The sequence below is a fragment of the Lichenostomus cassidix genome, chromosome 3 (genome assembly GCF_008360975.1).
Source record: "Lichenostomus cassidix isolate B80296 chromosome 3, HeHo_3.0, whole genome shotgun sequence".
NCBI classification, from domain to species: Eukaryota; Metazoa; Chordata; class Aves; order Passeriformes; family Meliphagidae; genus Lichenostomus; species Lichenostomus cassidix.
The window spans coordinates 49,311,329-49,329,339 of NC_139483.1; the positions used below are offsets into that span (position 1 = coordinate 49,311,329).

At 40.6% G+C, this 18,011-nt stretch overlaps 1 protein-coding gene across 8 annotated transcripts in view; it reads right to left on the reverse strand.

Annotated features, from left to right (window-relative positions):
• NHSL1 (NHS like 1) overlaps window positions 1–18,011 on the reverse strand; it is a 178,124-nt gene that overhangs the window by 70,111 nt on the left and 90,002 nt on the right. Inside the window, exon 1 of one of the 8 annotated variants that reach the window (XM_085055687.1) lies at window positions 1,281–1,509. The exons of the other annotated variants lie outside the window; for them this stretch is intronic. Coding sequence (XP_084911813.1) covers window positions 1,281–1,482 — 202 coding nt within the window. The 5' untranslated portion in view covers window positions 1,483–1,509. Of the gene's footprint in view, window positions 1–1,280; window positions 1,510–18,011 lie in introns of those variants that run through there. 8 annotated transcript variants of the gene reach the window in all.

Here is an 18,011-nt window from a genome sequence, read left to right on the forward strand (position 1 = left end):
ACCTCTTCAGGGCTTCCCCAGGTCTGCCAGTGCAGACACTATATGGTTTTATATAAAGAAAGAATTTTCATTTTCCCTCTGAATAAACCAGAATTGGGCCTGTGCTCAAAAATACAAACATTCAGCAGGGAGATACGGATTTTTCTTTCCATGCCATGCGTTATAAAAAAATTACTTCCTCTCGAGAAAGGCCTGAAACAATCACGTAGTAAAACATACTCCTCCTACAGGAGGGGACATCAAATGATGCTTTCTTAGTAATGAATGGAGAATATGGTAATTCAGAAAACAAAATACAGGTGGTTTTGCTAATCAGTGTGAGCATCACGTGGCAAGATGGGGATTTTTCAATTCCTGGTAATAACGAGCCATTGTCAGATAGTCAGTGTGAGACTAATGAGGAAAAGAAAAATCAATACAGTTGTAAATATACTCATGTACCTTTTATTTGTTTTTTCCCCAAAAAGACCTGGCACAAGACAGTCAGCCAGCTGGCTTTTTCAGGAAAAGCTTTCTTTGTCTTGTGAAATTTCTCCCCCATCACCCTTAAATAGACTTTTCTGAGCAACCATTCCACAAACAGCTGGGTGCCTTTGCTTAGGTGGTCAGAAAAGAAGGGAAGGCAAGCAATAAGACTAAAAACAAAACAGCTGAACATTACCATTGTCTGTCCTCTTCTCTCCTTATTTCCCATCTGTATTTGCCAGTGAAACTTGAAACTCTTCAGATTAAAAAAGAAGAGTCATCACAATTCAGGAATTCTTTCTTCTCGCATTCAGAAGCAAAATAACCTTAGACCAAAGGTTATTCAAAAGCAGACTGTTTCTTTTAAATAAGTACTCATCAACTGCATTAAGCACCTTTTGAGTCTGTTAGACCTTTTTCTTATTTTTTCTGGCCTTTTCATCCACTGATTGTTCCTATGGCTTTCAATTAGAGTGCTACATCAACAGCTCCACTCATCTAAAACAATCATTTTGCTGAAAAGGAGCATTATTGAACTGAAAGCGAGTGCGCAGGACCTCTCAAACACAGACATACCACATGCACAAAACAGTACCATCCTGTATCAACTTAGCAGCCCCCTCAGATTCAATATTTACACACGCTGTCCTGAAGTGGAAATACACATTATTTTTATATGAAAAATTGTTCCAAATGCCCTCATCCTCTAGAAGAGAAATAAGAGTATTTTCCTTGTTTATATTTGTTTATTTCCTCAATAATGACAACACAAGACTAAATGACCAGAACAGCTAAGGAATAGGAGCTCATCTTACTTGGCCAGAAGGAGTTGTCGTCTTTGCTCAGTAACTTTTTCTTGAGGCGCCCAGGCAGCTTGGTGTGAGCGTTGCCCATGTTGCTGGAATACAGCGGGATAAGTTCCTCCTCCTCCTCATCGCTGCAGCTGGGCTGCCACTTGCTCCTGCCGAGGCACCCGACCATCGGCTCGGCGGGCAGGCAGTGCACATAGGCGATCATTGTGAGATGCTGCTCTCAAGGATGTCCCTGCTGTCCCCAATGGCCAGCTCCGAGCAGAAGGGAGTGGCCTGCTTATAACCCCTGAACGGACGCATTCAAAAGGCTGTGGAGGAGCAGATTTTCTCCTCCTTCGCACTTAGGCGAGATAAGCTATTTGGGTATCCTGGAAACTGTTTGCAATAGGATTCTGTAAGTCCTTAAAAAAGAAGAAAAACAACAACAACAAAAAAAAAATCCAGCACCTGGTTAAGCTGCTGGCTGCCCTGCTCTGCCCTCCTCCCGCCCGCAGCTCACGGCTACAAGCAGGAAAATAGAGGCTGCAGAGAGCTGGGAAACCCAGTCACCTGCACGGACCTCGGCCGACTCCCTTTCTGCTTCCTCTCCAGTCTGTGGCTTCTCTTAAGCCTTATCCCTGATTATTCACTGCTCTCCGAACAACAGGTACTACGGCCACACACAGATGGCCACATACAAGAAGCTTATTTAAAGCTAAGTTACTATAATTGCTGTGACACTGGCAGCTACAGAACCGTAACTGGGCAGGAGCTTGCCAAGAGCATGTACATTCCTCTAGAAGGCAAAAGCAAGAAAGAAACATACAAACTAAGGGGAAAAAAGCAAAGTGTTGTGATTTCAGTATTTGGATTTTATTGAAGAAGCTCCCTTTCAAAGTTTGAACCATAATAATTGTCACCAAAAGAAGATGGTATCTTCCAGGTTAGACTAGAACTGGATTGATGCTGAACACAGCATAAGCAGTTATCGGCTTGCACTCAGACTGCATAAATACACATATCCTCACAATGCCTCTAGAGGGTAGCTATTATTCCTATTTAAAGATGAAGACATAGTCTCAAAGAGATTTAGTAACCTGCCCACACAGTGGAAAAGCCAGGATTAGAGTCGAGGTATTCTCAGTTCTTTAGCCTCATCCACAAGTCACTAGTCCATGGCACCTCTCCCAAATACTGCACTAATAAGCAAGTTTCCATGCTGCCAACAGTGTCAACCCTAATCTCCCATGCTGTTCTTCTCTGGGATTCAGGAAGCATGCCCTTCCTAGGCTTCTGAATTGGCTGTAACAGCACAGTCAGATTGGGACAGCTAGGAAAATATCACATGAAAAGAGCACTCTGCATAAACTGCTGTCTTCAGCAATCTTTAAAGTTTTATGTTGTTTGAAAAATTACGTGGCATAATATTTGTTTTTAAAAATGCGAAGATATCAAAACCCTGAGTAAAGTACAATAAAGAATAATTCTTAGTCTGCTTTCTTAACTGCTCTTTATAAATGGTTTGGTTGCAGCCCATACCATTCATGGTAGCGGCTGTTCCATATATAGGAGCACAACAGCATCATGTAAGTATTCATATTAAAAAAGGCTTTGTGTGCTGTTTGGTTGACAGCTACAATAAACTTCTGGTCAGAAAAAAAAGAGAAAGAAACCAAGCCCCCTGTTTAACAACAGCTCACAGATGCACATCTCTTTCCCCCTGACACACACACACGCATCTCCTGCTGCCGCCAGCACTGGCAGCCACAGCCTGGGAGCAGGGTGTACACACCAGCTGCCCACAGGCACTGCACCAGCATGGCATCAGCCTTCTGACACACAAAACACAGAGCAACATCCAGCATCAACTGTCTGCAACACTGACTCAACAGTGCTGGCTAAGTGTAGAACGTTTGTGAAGAACTGTCTAGTTTGGTGGGGGTTTTTCGCTTGTTCAGGTTTTTTTGTTTAACATCCTGTTACTTTGCACAGCAACCTGAGCGAATAATTTTCACTATAAAGTGTTTCATACACATCTCGCATGATTGAATTTCAGCAAACCTGCAAATAGATGAAAACAGGTCTTATAATGAACTGTGTCAGATACCTTTAATAAATAGGGATGAAACAAGCCCTGCCTGCAATTTTACTTTTTTTGACAACGATTTCAAATATCTGCAAAATATGGATGGAAAGGGGCAAACATGCCAAGAGCAAGGGCAATAGCTGTTGGTACCACTGGCTTGTCCGTAGAGATAGCAGAGACTCACTGGCAAACACTGAACGCTGGCAAACAGGCCTTTGAGGCAAATACAAATTTACAAAGCCAAGTACATTTACTCATCAGACTATGAGAAAGACAAACTGTGATTAACATTAGCAGAGCTCAATTCACTCATCAACTATGCTGATATTCTTCTGTCTGCCAGAATAAATGAATGTCTAGACAGGCCTTCTGGGTGGAATGAAACCCCAAGAGTGCTGTCAGTGAAGCAGTTCATAAGGAGGCCCTGTTAATGCCCCCCTAATGGGACAGTACCTCTGCAACCTACTTGTCTAGCCACTGTGCCTGCTGTCTCACCCTTCCCATTCCCTGTGATTGTCAGGGTCCTGGGAAGAGTCACTGCCATAGATGTGATGCACAAAACTTCAGAGCATCACCAGGCTATTGATAAAAGCATGCACTGGGATTTTCGTTTATTTCTCCTGCAGAGAGGAACAGCGTCTTTTATTACATAAAATACAGGTGGATTTCAGTTATGGGTTTTTTTTAACAACTCAAAATCACATTATCAAATTACATTTCTAAAGGATAATGGCTGATGTTTGCATACAGTCTATCTCTACACAATGATGTTACTTGGCATAAAAGTTCAGTGCTGATCTACACACCAAACCAGTATTATTAGGTAACATGCAGTACAAACACAGGAGCAGGAAGACAGGGGACACCAACAAAATTCAGTGTTCAGCAGATTCCCATGCTCCCAAACACTTATCAAGATGACACAGGATAACATATTGCGCTGAAGTCCCCATGACATTTGCCACACACTTCTCTAGACTACAGACATACTCAATTATCCATGTTTCCAATGCACGCTCACGAAGTAAGGCTGATGCACAATAATGGGATCATGGCTGAAATCCAGTTTAACAAGTATATTTACCATATGGTAGGCATTAATGTCCCCACAAGTTTTTTACTTGAAGAATAAATCTGTTCTTCCCTGAAGCCTGGAAGACCTTTGTAACATAAATGATAAAAGATTTGGTGACAGTTATGGTCTCAGCTATTAGTAAATTTAAAACCATAAAGAGTTGCCAAGATGTACCATTCTTATGTGAGAAAGACACTGTGTGCATTGCCTCTTCATCTCCCAAAAAAAATTCTATTAAAAAAAGCCAATTATTTTATTCTATGTCTGTATGAAACAAGAACCTCTCTAAGTTTGATAAAGCCAAAATTTTATCGCAAAACTTCTGACTAGACTTCACTTATTCTACTGCAGCTGTAGCACAGCTTTATTTTTTCAATTGTACAAAAGTGAAGCTGTTAATTTTTCTCAGCCTAGAGATATCATTTATATAAAGATTTCCCAAAAGTAACATTTTATATCCTTTATTATTTTTTTCATGTCTTTTAAAGATTGAACTATTAATAATGCAAGTATGAATGGTCTGAGCAGGCTGTTAAACATGCATATTCATCTTTATCAGCGTATTTCATTTTTGCTAAAGCAACTCCTTACACTCAGGCTCTGTTAGAGGGAGCTTGAATAATTAGGAATAATTACAGAAAACACTGATTGCATTATACTGGAAATGTTTGGTTTAAACAAAAAAGATCATTAAGAGTTTGACAGACTCACAAAACTGTGACTAACTCAGGGATTACATGAAACAAAATTATAAAGAAAAAAACAACCAAAGAAAACATTATCCCTTTTATTAGACAAGCATATATGCTCCTGAGCTCTGAGAACAGCAATGAATAATACACATAGGAATTTAAAAAACATATAGGATACATCTATTGGGAACTCAGGCGATATGGAATCACAAAGGATCGTCACATCAGTCCTACTACGGCATTAACATAATCTTTATAAATATGGTACATAAGGAATTATATCATCAGTCTTTATGTAAAATTTAGATCCTCTGGATAGAAGGTAATATGCACCACGTACTGAAATAATGGCACTTTTATGAAGACCTTCCACAACAAAACCATCATATTAAGTAATTCCTGATGGAAGTTCAGCAGCCAAACTGGAAATTAGAGACAGCTCATAGAAATCCATGGAGATAAACTTTGCCCTAATTAGACAGTGATTCTATTTTTAGCAGTGATGGATTGATGTGTTCTGGGCTTTTTGGATGAGCAGCTGGAGGTTTTAAATTGTACTTAAAGAGTTATTTTTAAAACAAACAGGGAAAAAATAATATTTATATATTAAATAATTTCATCGGACCATATAGCATTAACTAAGCCTTAAAATAATGCTCTCAGAGAGAAGTATCCTTCTTTTACATATGGACAACTTAAGACACAGCAAGAAGCTGGACATGTCCATCATGGTGGAGCACCCCAGCATCCTCTGGAACTGGAAATGGCCAGATTGGACATGGGCTGTCCTGCTCTTCTGGCCTGTGTTTGTACCCTTGCTCTTTCCTGTGCATATAGTGCGTGTGGAGTCTTGACTCATGTTCCTTAAACACAAATACAGCAGACAAAAGCTAAAGAATTTCAAAACAAAGAGGAAAAAAGCCCACCTTGAGGTATTGTAAATTTGCTTTTTAACTGAATACAAATCTCTCACACATGAAGCGAGCAGGAAGTATCAGCTTTACCGTGTTTAAAGCAAGCCCAGCATTTGAGGAGTTTGTACAATACCGACAGACATCGGGGTGCAAGGGAGATGAAAGGGACCCAGGGGGGCAGACATGCACACAAAGCTTTGTGATGCTCCAAAAAGCTCTCTCCATTTGGCCATATTCACATTCTCCAGCATTAGCTCTATCCCCTGCTACTTTCATGGATGTATTTTTATCATATACTTGTGATCACACGGCATCTATGAGCTTTTAACTCTTTTTTTTTTTTTTCTTTTTACGGGATGTAAGTAATAAGGCATATGCAGCTTAAAGAGGTAGACTGGCATGGCAAAAGCAGTCCTAAGAGGCAAATATGCTTAGTAAAAAGCTACAAGTGTTAATGGCAAGTGTGTACCTAACAAACTGGAGACAAATCCCTGAATGATGGGCCATTTGGCTAGCTGAATTCCTGGTACACACATAGCCAGTCCCAGATTCAAGGTGTCACCCTTAGGCTACCTCAGACCTCTTCAAGGACACCGAATTTGCAAACCATTATAGCAGGCACCCGTCAAACACAACAAAAAACAGTAAAACCAAACATGATCTACAAGGATCATAAGGAATCTATGTGCCTGTATTTCCCCTTCCGTACCAACTCTGAACATACCCATTAACCTCTCTTTCAGATCTTAATTTCATTTTCCCCCTGCTGTTATGTAATAGCTCTCTGCAATTATTTTTAATTCAATCAGCATTTTGATATACAGTATGTAAGACACTAGACAAGAAAAACATATTTTGTGTTGCATTATTGGCAGTCCTATAATATTTTAAAATACACTTCTGTGTTCTAATTATTCATCTCTACTTTCAGTTAGAAAGGCTTCTTAAGAGCAACAAGCAATATTGTATGTTTGATATTAACTCTTGATTACTGCAATATTTAAATGAGAAAGCAATTAAAGCCAGCCATATAAACAGCAGGTAGTTCAGAATAGCCTTCCTATGCCCTTCTGGTTTAGCTCTGTTGCCATACAAAAAGAAAGATGAAGTACTTTGATTGGTGCATTCTGTGAACCAGATGACCTTTGGGAAGGGGATGACGAACATTTGGGGCAGAAGACAGGGATGTTAGTGAAACAGAAGCAGTAAGATATTACTGTTGATAGTTGAAACGAGCTATTTTTGCTGCCTTACTCTAGCAGCTGGGTCCCACAGATTTATGATCCTTCTGAAAACGCAGAGGAAAAAATTATGCTGCCAGAAGCCGAAGGAGAAGGTGGTTTCCAGTCTGGGGCAACAATGGATGGCAGTGTCGGCAACACTGATACACCCACACACTCTGTGAGCAAAGGAGTCACATTCTACCAGCTTATTTTACACTTCATATTAAATGGCAATTCAGACAGGGCTGGGTAGGATTACTCGGTTCAGGTCTGCTCATTACACTTATTACCATGGTAACAGGAGGAGAAAGAAGTCATCTCCGCACTCCTATTATCTCTCACAATTCTTTTTTAATGGATTTAAAAGCCCAAAGAGGAAAGCACCTTCCTGATATAGAGCAGCAGCGACCTCTCTGCCACCCACACAGCTCACTGGAAGAGTTCACACACAGTGGGATTTTCAATTAAAAAACCAAAGGAACCTCCACTACTTGATAAAAGTCACTGTTAGAAAGCAGCCTTCCGTGAGAAGGCTGCAGCTTCCCAGCCCTCCTCCTTCAGGAGGAAATGGTCTGAAGATGCTGCCTTCTGTTCATGTACACCATCACTGTTGTCAAAATGCAGTGCCACCTCCTGGACACCCACATTCCCGGGAAGGCCTGCTTTGGCCAGGTGCGTCATGGAGAGTCAGGAAAGCTTTCAAGATTAAAACAACAAAAATGGTAAAAAGAATGCAAATCTGTATCAAGAGAATTCATTATTTTTAATGAGTCCTCCTAAAACAATTTCGTTTTACATGTTGAGTGTTTCACTAAGTACTCCATAAAGAATTGCTTTTAAGCTCTGTTTAAGATGAGAGAAAGGCTGTGGATGTTGTCTGCTTGGACTTTGGTAAAGTCTTTGAGAGTTTCCTACAGCATTCTCCTGGAGAAATGGTCAGCCCGTGACTTGGCTGAGTGCAGAGTCTGCTGGGTAGAAACCTGGCTGGATTGCTGGGCCCAGAGAGTGCTGAATGGAGTTACATCCAGGTGGCAGCTGGTCACTAGTGGTGCTCCCCAGGGATCAGTGTGGGGGCCAGTCCTGTTTAATATCTTTATCAATGATCAGGGGGATCAAGAGAACCCTCAGTGTGCAGACACCACACTGGGCAAGAGTTTTGATCTGCTGGAGGGCAGGATCTGGACAAGTTGGATAGGTGGTATGAGGACAACTGTGAGGTTCAACAAGGCCAAGTGCCAGGTCTTGTCACTGGGTCACAACAGCCCCAGAAACCCCTAAAGGCTGGGGGAAGAGTAGCTGGCAAGCCACCTGGCAAAGAAGGACCTGGAGGTGCTGGTCAGCAGTGGCTGAACATGATCTAGCATGTGGCACTGGTGGCAAAGGCAGCCAATGGCATCCTGGCCTGGACCAGCAATAGTGTGGCCAGCAGAACCAGGGCAGGGATCGTCCCCCTGCACTCAGCAGTGGTGAACTCACACCTCAAGTCCTCACTACAATAAAGATATGGAGGTGCTGGAGCAAGTCCAGAGAAGGGCAATGAAGCTGGTGAAGGGTCTGGAGCACATGTCATGAGGAGCAGCTGAGGGAGTTGAAGGTGTTTAGCCTGGAGAAGAGGAGGCTCAGGGGAGACCTTATCGCTCTCTACAACTGCCTGGAAGGAGGTTGTATGGTTGGCCTCCTCTCCCAGGTGACAGGGCAAGAGGAAATGGCCTCAAGTTGCACCACGGGAAGTTTAGATTGGATATTAGGAAAAAATTCTTCATTGAAAGGGTTGTCAAGCATTGGAACAGTCCACGGAAGTGGTTGAGTCCTCATCACTGAAAGTATTTAAAAGACCTGTAAATATGGCACTAGGGGACATGATTCAGTGGTGGACTTGGCAGTGCTGGGTTAACACTGGACTAAATTATTTTAGAGGTCTTTTCCAGCCTAAATGATTCTATTGAACTACACAAGGAAAAAAAGTGAAACTCAGTTTTATTAACAGAGTGGTGCTTCAGTATGTGGTAAAAAAAAATCTCAGGATGTCAAAAGATAAGCTCATCTTTTGCTCACCCATTTTAAATAGAAACTGGTAGGTAATACTCTGCCCCACAAGGACAGGATTTTCATTCTGTAGGGCATAACATTCAACACTGAAGAGCATCATTCAGCTCTGCTGGGCAGAGCATTCATTCACTGTTTTTCAGACAACAGAGCAGCAGCTAATACATTAGGCACACTACAATAGAGTGCAACAATATTAAAACATCAATGAAGGAGCAAGAATGGCAAACCTAATTGTTTAAAAGTAAGAAATTAAATGGTCAGGTTTTTCAATTTTCAGCCTGAAGCGGTTTTCCTGCATATCGGCACACATATCAGCCACATGTTGGTTGCACTCAGAGATGCTCTTCCACATTCCATGCCACTGGTTTGCACTGCAAGCACAAGGATGTCTTATGCATTCCACACTACAGATCTCTCTCCTCTCATGGCAACTTGCCAATGTAGACACAGGTTCTCATAATCATTGCATATGCTTAAGAAAAAGTAGTTTTATTATTTTTAAAAGCATAACCAATGAAAAAAAGTAACCTTGTCACGTGCTTCTGTCAGCAGCCTAAGGAATGGTCATAACTCAGTGAAGATCATTAATTACATTAAAAGAACTAAAACAAAACTTTGTATCAAATACAATCCCATTAACCTGGAATGGTTCAGTAGTAGTTTTTTAATCTGAAGTGTCACATTTACTTGAAAATCATATCTATGCAAGATAAGCCAGTTAGCACTAGCTTCTTATGAGCTACGACTAAATACAGCTCACCTACTTTCCAACAGGTCACATAAAGGCTTTCTAAAAAGAGTAAGTAAACTCTTGGGTTTACAGATCAGGCTAGAGGAATGCATCAAATTCCATTAGAAAGAATAATGACAAAAACAGGCACCCCTTGCCAAAGAAAAGATTAAGCTAACGAGGAGCAGTACAAATTAGCAGTATTTCAATCCAAAACGAAGTCGCACCCTAGGAAAAGAATTCTTGTTGACTCCCAGGCTATAATGTATCTGTACAGCATGACAACTTTTTGCTATCAATTACACAGTCATGATGTTTTTTTACAGAAAATTCATATCAACTCGCCATTTTTGTGTCTTTAACAAACTTGCTGGACTGCTTTTTCATGCAGAATATGAAGTTACTAAGTCAACAGTCAACTGTTCTTACAATAACTAATTTTCCAACAAAATGACTGAACGCAGGTGCTACAGCTGCTATGCAGCCCACCGGGGCTGTGCTTTTCTTGTATCTGGAATTGCTGCTCTGTTTAAAAAAAAAAAAGTCAAATGGTTGAGGTTCACAAAATGGACTGAAAAGAGCAGCCATCTGTATACAAAACCACAAATTAGTAGATCCCTTGTCTATGGGTTTGTCAGTCTGTTTACTGACCAAAAAAAATATTCAATTAATCCTGAATTTCCAAGGAATATTCTTGAAAGTAAGTCTCCTTTCTGATTATCCTCCCTATAAGCCAACATTCTGTTAGAGAAGGCTCTTCTCTGCAACAACCCTTGGTTATGACAAGGCCCATATCAAAGCCACAAACCAAGACATGAAAAATTTTTATAATTCTTCTTATTCTTCTTAATTTATATAATTCTTCAATTAATTTCAGAATTATGTATTTTTAAATTCCATATTTTGACAGACTATAGGCCACTGAATCAAGATAAATTTGAACTTGAACAGATTATAAACTTTTTTTGTTCTTAAAAAGAATCACTCAGCCCTTACATGTATTTTGCATTAGACATTTATTTTTTTTAATGAGAGTAAAGCCACACAAATTAGCATGATAATTCAAGAACAGGTTTCAAAATTTTAGCAGAAAAGCAAAATAATTTTCAACAGATCAAATGATCCTTTAAGACATGAAGCAACAAGATGAGAGCAACCTCTGCGTGGGAGAACAACATGAGGAACCCTTAAAGATCTTTAGAGTGAAGCTGCAAGCTGTGTGACCTGACACGGTGGGATATCTGTCACCACAGCAATCCCCTGGGCAGGAGCACTGCCCTCACCAGCAACACTGCTCCAAAGCATGCACTGACCCTTGACAACACCCATGGGTACACTGAACACTGACAAAATAAGGCTTTGAAAATAATCAAAAACTGTCTTCCCAATACCCATTAGGCAAGAAACACAGGTTTGCATTTATTTCTGTTCTCCTAAGTTGTCAGCCACATTTATTCCAGCACTCCAGCTGTAAGGAAAGAAGCTAACAATAACCCTTGCATCCTTCTTCCTCAAGAAGGACTTGGTGTTCCCACCATCTTCTGCTTTCCAGCATGGTTTTCATGAGGAAGGGCACCTCTCCAGAGGGTGCCGCACAAATGATGGCCCCTGGTTGCTAGCAACTACAAAAATCACCTTGGGATCTCAGATTCATCTGAGGTATGAAACTAGGACAACAAAAAGCAAACCTGAATGACTGAAGAAGGGTCCACTCGTACATTCAGATGGGTGGAAAGATATTCTATTTTAATACAAGCTTCCCTACAAATTAAGCCTTCAGGCAAGAGTTGGCAACTTGTTGGCCTTAATAACGAAGGGAGGAAGAAGCTGGGTTTTCCTCATTACTTAAGCATCATGGTTCTTTATTCTACATAAGCATGTTAAAGATGCAGCAATTCTCTTACGGCTAAAAGACACACAGAATAAACCAAGACTTTGTGGCTGAGATGCAGAGATGAAGACAGAAAGCACATTCCTTGCCTGAAAAGCAGGATCTGCTGATGCTAAAGATGCCTCTGCTTGAACACCACAAGTGTCAGTCCACGTCTTCACTAGGGCATGTGGCTAGAATTCCTGGCTTGTATTTCTGTTTCAGCACTACTGACAGGTTTAAATTAAAGTGGAGATGGATTAAAAGTCAGAAAGAGAAAGGGGCCAGGATGCTATGCTGTAAAGAGCAGATTTTCAGCATATCTCTGGATTAAAAGGCTTCACAGGCCAAGGAAGACCTTGTAACACGCAGCCTGAAGTGAGACGCAGCAGTACCTCGTAGCAGTATCTTTTACCGTACGTTAAATCAATGCGTCACAGGAAAAGAGCAAGAGAAAATTGAAAGGTGCCAGACAGGTCTGGAGACCCTGTGAAAGCAGGAAACCTGTAAGACAAAACTTCTAAGGAGAGTGCAGCACACCTGGCACTAGAAAAGAACAGGAAAAGTCCAGCAATCCCAACCAGGCTGAGCTTTTGGGGAAATTTCTGCTCAGCAGTACCTGTTGCTGAGTCTAAAGGAAAGAAAGGGGTGAGGAGGGCACATCTGTGAGATGATTTGATGCCATAAGAACCTGCAGCACACCCTGGTGCTCATCCAGCCTTTTCCTGTAGCCAGCCTCCAGTGAAGCAGAACAAAGAGAAACTTCAAAAGCTGCAAATACATATTTAAAGGATAATTCTTCCTGGTCTTCACAGGAGGACCAACAGAAGCACTTAAAAATGGGACAACTACAACACAAATGCAATCCTGTCCCCAAGTTTCCATGTCGTCCTCTGTCACAAACTTCCCTTACCAGCTCCAGAAACTGATTTAAAACTCTCCACAGCATTATCAAGAACCATCTTAAAAACATTCTTTGTCCACATTATCCTGTTTGGATGTCTGTTTCACAACTTCCCTCCTCAGATGGTTTGGAACCCTTTAATGTGTGACTTCAATTAATTCAGAACACAGTCATAACCATTTATCTTGTGCCAATACTCTCCTTGGACTTCAACAGGTTTCCTCCTTCCTTGTGGTATTTACCTCCCAAGCTACCAGCTAGACTAAATAAGTAATGCTTTTGTAATCCCTCTGCATATGACCAGCAATTAAGTTTAAAATATTTTAAAGTCTGAAAGTCCAGATAAGTTATGCAAGAGCTTCAAATGACAGAAATGTTTTCTGAATTTTTTTTAAATATAGCTGGAAAAAAGTGGGATGCTCTGGATGACTGGGATAATATTAGGAAGAGATGCCTGAGGTAATTATAGATTCTTTTGCCAGCCATTAACCAAAGGCAAGATCACAGCTGTGACAGACTCTGAATAAAAGAATTAACAAAATTTCCATTTCTTAATACCAGGCAAAGTGCCTTCACAGGGAATGGGTCTCTCATTTAACAAAGGTTTATGGCATTTCCCTGGAAGTAACAGCAGCCTTCTGTAAAAATGCTGTTGGGAGGGATGGGGTTGGGGGAGAAAGCCAATGTAGAAGAATGACAAGCATAGAGAATACAAATCTGGTAACACAATACTTACACAACGTGCAATCATTACTATGCTTAAAGCACTGAAAAATGCATGAAGATATTAATAGATTTTGAGTATGTGTATGCTGTCTCAAAGACCACTTCAACATGAAATTCTTTCAGTACTTATGAATCCAATCAGCTGTGCATGCTACTTTTACATCTATTTTAATGCTCTCTATCCTGCACACTTTTTTACTGCTTAAAATTAAGTGGTGGCTTCTTGCTGCAATTTGACAGAAATTCACTGCCCTTTACTACTGCTTTTCACAGCGGTGGCCAACTGCATTGTACTGCAGCCCTCCAGACAATGGCGGGGGTTAACAGATATTGCTTAAAAGCAAACATTAGCAGGTGAAGGAAAACAGCAGATGATCTTTCTACCTATGATTCATTTACCAACAGGCCCTCCTCAGGACTGCAGTGCTGTGTGAATTGTGCAAATGGCTCCTGTTGCAGCCTGCTGTAAACCCAGATATGAAGCAGAAAGGCAGAGTGTGCATTAAATGCACATGTGAAGGAAAAGATGTGTCTTAATTACACAGTTGTGACAGCAGAGGAGTCAATTTTCATAGCCTTAAAGAATACCACGTGAGTCAACAAATGGACTACAAACATCAAGTATTTTTGTCTCTGTGTGTTTTACATTCAGCTTAGTGAAAAGCACAAGCTGAATTCAAGTTCTGAGGGCTAGGCACATACAGCTGTCTGCCCTCACCCCTACATTTCCAATCACTACCTAAAGATTTACTGTAGGAGAGCTTTAATGCTAACTCACTAACTCACAGCTCAATCTACCTGGCTTGCCTTGTCACCATACCAATTTAGGGTGAAAGCTCATGTGCCCTGGGAAAGGCTGGTGTACCCATTGGAGGAGATTTTAATCTAATGCCCAAATATGTTCACCCTGCTTCACCCACTGCCAACTGACCTTCTTAAAAATTTAACGGAAAAAATAGTCACCCACACCCTGTTCTACGACCAAAAAAAGCAAAGCAAAACCACAGCAAACAATAGGCATTCATTCTGCAGGTTCTGTACCCGTGCCATTTGGTGGTCTCCTCAGAGGCGGTCAAATGAAATAGCTCCAAGGAGTGGAACAACATGTTTCCACAATGTGGTGATTACATGTATTTACCGCAGCCTCTGAATTTAAGAAGCAAGAGCTGGGGTACTCCACTCTCCCCCTGTGGGTCAGCATGGCACAAGTACTCCCTGGGGTTTCCATCTGCCCACTCTGCTGCAAACAGAGCCAGGAAACAAGCAGGGTAGGCACCACAGGCATGGCTAAAGCTTTGCCACCCAGCATTCTACTACCTCTCAAAATTCCCTTTGTTTTTATATATGCTTTCCTCCAATGCATTTAGATGGTAAATGAATCCAAGCAGAAACAGTGTTTTGTTGTTGGTGTTCAAGTACATTTCACAATAGGACTGCAGCCATAGGTGAAGGACTTGACACTTAAAAACAGAAGTATATATTCAGTATTTCTGATCATGGACTAACTTCAGCAAGAATGTTATTATCCAGACCTATAATCTTTCTTTTTGTTATGTTCAATTTCATTCTATACTTCCAGGCACAATTAGAAGCCATTCCCGTTCACTGCTGCCTGTTGGAGAAAGGCTGGTCCTGCAGCAGATGCTGTTATCCATACTCAGCCATGGACATATCCTTCCCTGTCTCCACTCCTCTCCTTCCTTCAATGTGAATTAATAAAGCTGTCATTTAACGAATAAAACCTTCCAACTTTAGGCAATCTTAAACACTAAGATTTTGCTAGCAGCTAAGAAAAAGCTGGTTTTTTTCCCCACAGCATGAGAACACAGTGTGTCTGACAGAGCTCTCAGTGGCTCTCCCGGCACATCCAAGGTTCACACAGGTGTAACTGTGAACAGTCTCATTCACCTGATGGAACAAGTGCAAGGGCCAAAATGAACCAACCAACCATTGACCTGAGTGGGGATAGGAAAATTGGTGGCAGAAAAATAAGAGACTGGAAAAAGCAGAGCAAAAAGAGTAACTCCACTAGATAAAGGAGAAATGAAGAAAAATAGCAGAGCTCTTTCAGAAGTTTTTTTTTTTTAACTTAGAAGTCATATGCTTGATACTTAAATCTCAGTCTGTACTAATTCTGTTTGTTCAAACTGCTTTTATACGTTGAAGAACTGCAGATATTTAGTGTCCTCTAAGTTACTCGCCCTAATAAAATAATGCATATGACATAAAAAACAACTACAAAAAGAATGGGTACCATTGTGACTATGCACAACTGAAACAGAAATTAAAAAATTTAAATGAATACAGAGGAAGAAATGCCACAAGATCAATCTAGGCTTAAAATAAACTCATATAATTCTGCAAGGAGTCTTTACTTTGACAGATTCCTTCATTTAGATTATTTTAAGTCCCCTTACTCATTTTGGCCAGGGGTTATCCACACACAAAAAAACCCCCAAAACTTTGAACAGAAAGAAAAAGGCAAACGACTTGTAGAAATTTTTCCTTGTCTAGTGCAACTTGGAAAACACATTAATTTAAAGACAGAGAAAATCTGTTTCTGATTTCAAACATTGGATATTTCATGAGAAAATTGCCAAGAAAGGAATCCAAGGAATGTCCTTACACACACACAACACGACACAACTGGTGAGCAGCCCTGTGATCTTTTACAATAAAAAAATAAATAAATAAATAAATAAAATCTGCATTTCTAGCATGGAACTGTTCTCCAGAGACCAAGCAGCACATGCCTGGGATTTCTCATGCACAACTTCTATCATAACTTCTTACTATTATTAGTATAAAAGACTTCCCTCTCTAACACACAGCTGTAAGACAAACAAGGATGGAAAATACTGCCCAAGTGCCGGCAAGCAGTCAGCACACATGCCTGCTTTACAGCATTTCTTGGCTCTATTCTCCCTTTACAAAAGCTATGAAGGAAACTCTAAGCAAGTATCACAGAAACATGAGCTCATTTTTCACCACATGCCAGCAAACTGCTCATGACATTACTAGGAATTAATTCTTTACTGGGGAAATTTTTCTAAATATTCCATCTGTACTCCTTCTGTACCAAAGATCAGTAACTAGTACACAGTAGTGCCTCTGCTGCAGGTGCCCAAATTCTTTGAAGAGAAGCCCTTAGATAGGCTTTTGTATCTTGGAACTAGCAACTTATACACAAAGAAAACCTGCAAATGTTGAAAAGTCTTTTCCTATGCATTCAACTTAAGATTTAAAAGAAAAAAGCTAGCCTAATTCAATTTATTATGTAAGAGAAAAATATTTTGCTTCTGTACAAGCTCATTTGCTGCACATAGGACAATCTCTGAAAACTTCACTCCTTGGTTCATTTTCAGCCAGGTGATCTAGATTACATAAGTCTCAGTCTTTTTTGCTGCCTGGTTACTCAACTGGCTTCAAAACCTTTAACCTCTTATATTCTTCATTTAAACAATTTCTGTCTTGTACCATTAAGTTAATGCTGCAACAAAAGTTTCACCTTTTATTGTTTCGTAATTTGATTGATCTGTTGAGCTGTTGTGAATTGAAAATTTCTTGTTGTGGAGATAAAAATTCTAAACACTGCAAGTTTTTTGTACACAGGAACAACTTCACTGAAGATCAACCACTGCACAGCCAACTGTCTCGTGCAATTCATTAAGTTCTTCTCTAGGAACACTGGATCAGTGCTCTGGAATTTGCAGGAAAGGAACTTTTTTTAATGTCTTTTTTCATTTATGGTTGTACCAACATCTTTTAGTGGGAACTTTGCCTAAATAGAAGTTATGTGTAGAATAAAAGTGGTCAATGTTTTATAGAATCCTAGAATCACTTAGGTTGGAAAAGACCTCTCAGATCATGGAACCCAACTGTTTACCCAGCACTGCCAAGTCCACCACTAAACCATGTCCCTAACTCACGTAGAGAGAAAAACACTCTGAGGAAGCACTGATAAGCACTTCAGTAATTAACTTGTTATTCTTTCCCAGGGAAATTATGTTTTTTTACAACACCTAAACCCTTCCTTACAACAGCTCTCTGGTGTCAGCTTTCATCTTGCTTCAGTAAGAAAAGTAGCAGTAAAAGCAATTTTGAATAAAACCAGAAATATGGACTTGAAACTAAACCAGTAAGTTTTTCCTAGTCTTTTAGTTTCAGAACCATCTGCTTAAGAAGTTTAATTAAAAAGATAAAATAAAAATATCTCATCGGACCTAAAAACTCTTGCTGTCTGCACCATCTCTGAATGAGAGGAAGCATCACCCAGCAGAGCACCAGAGTTTCTACCAAGCATCAGCAATAACACAGCATCAACTCTCTGCTCTTCTCCGGAGCTCTCCACGACACCTCACCCGCACGGGGAAAACCCAAATAAAGGCAACCTGTCGCGTGGCGCGGTGTCACCAGGAGAGGTGCTAAAACCACGGAGCCCCGCGGCAGCTCCTGCACGGCAGCGCCCGCGCCCGCCCGGCCCCGC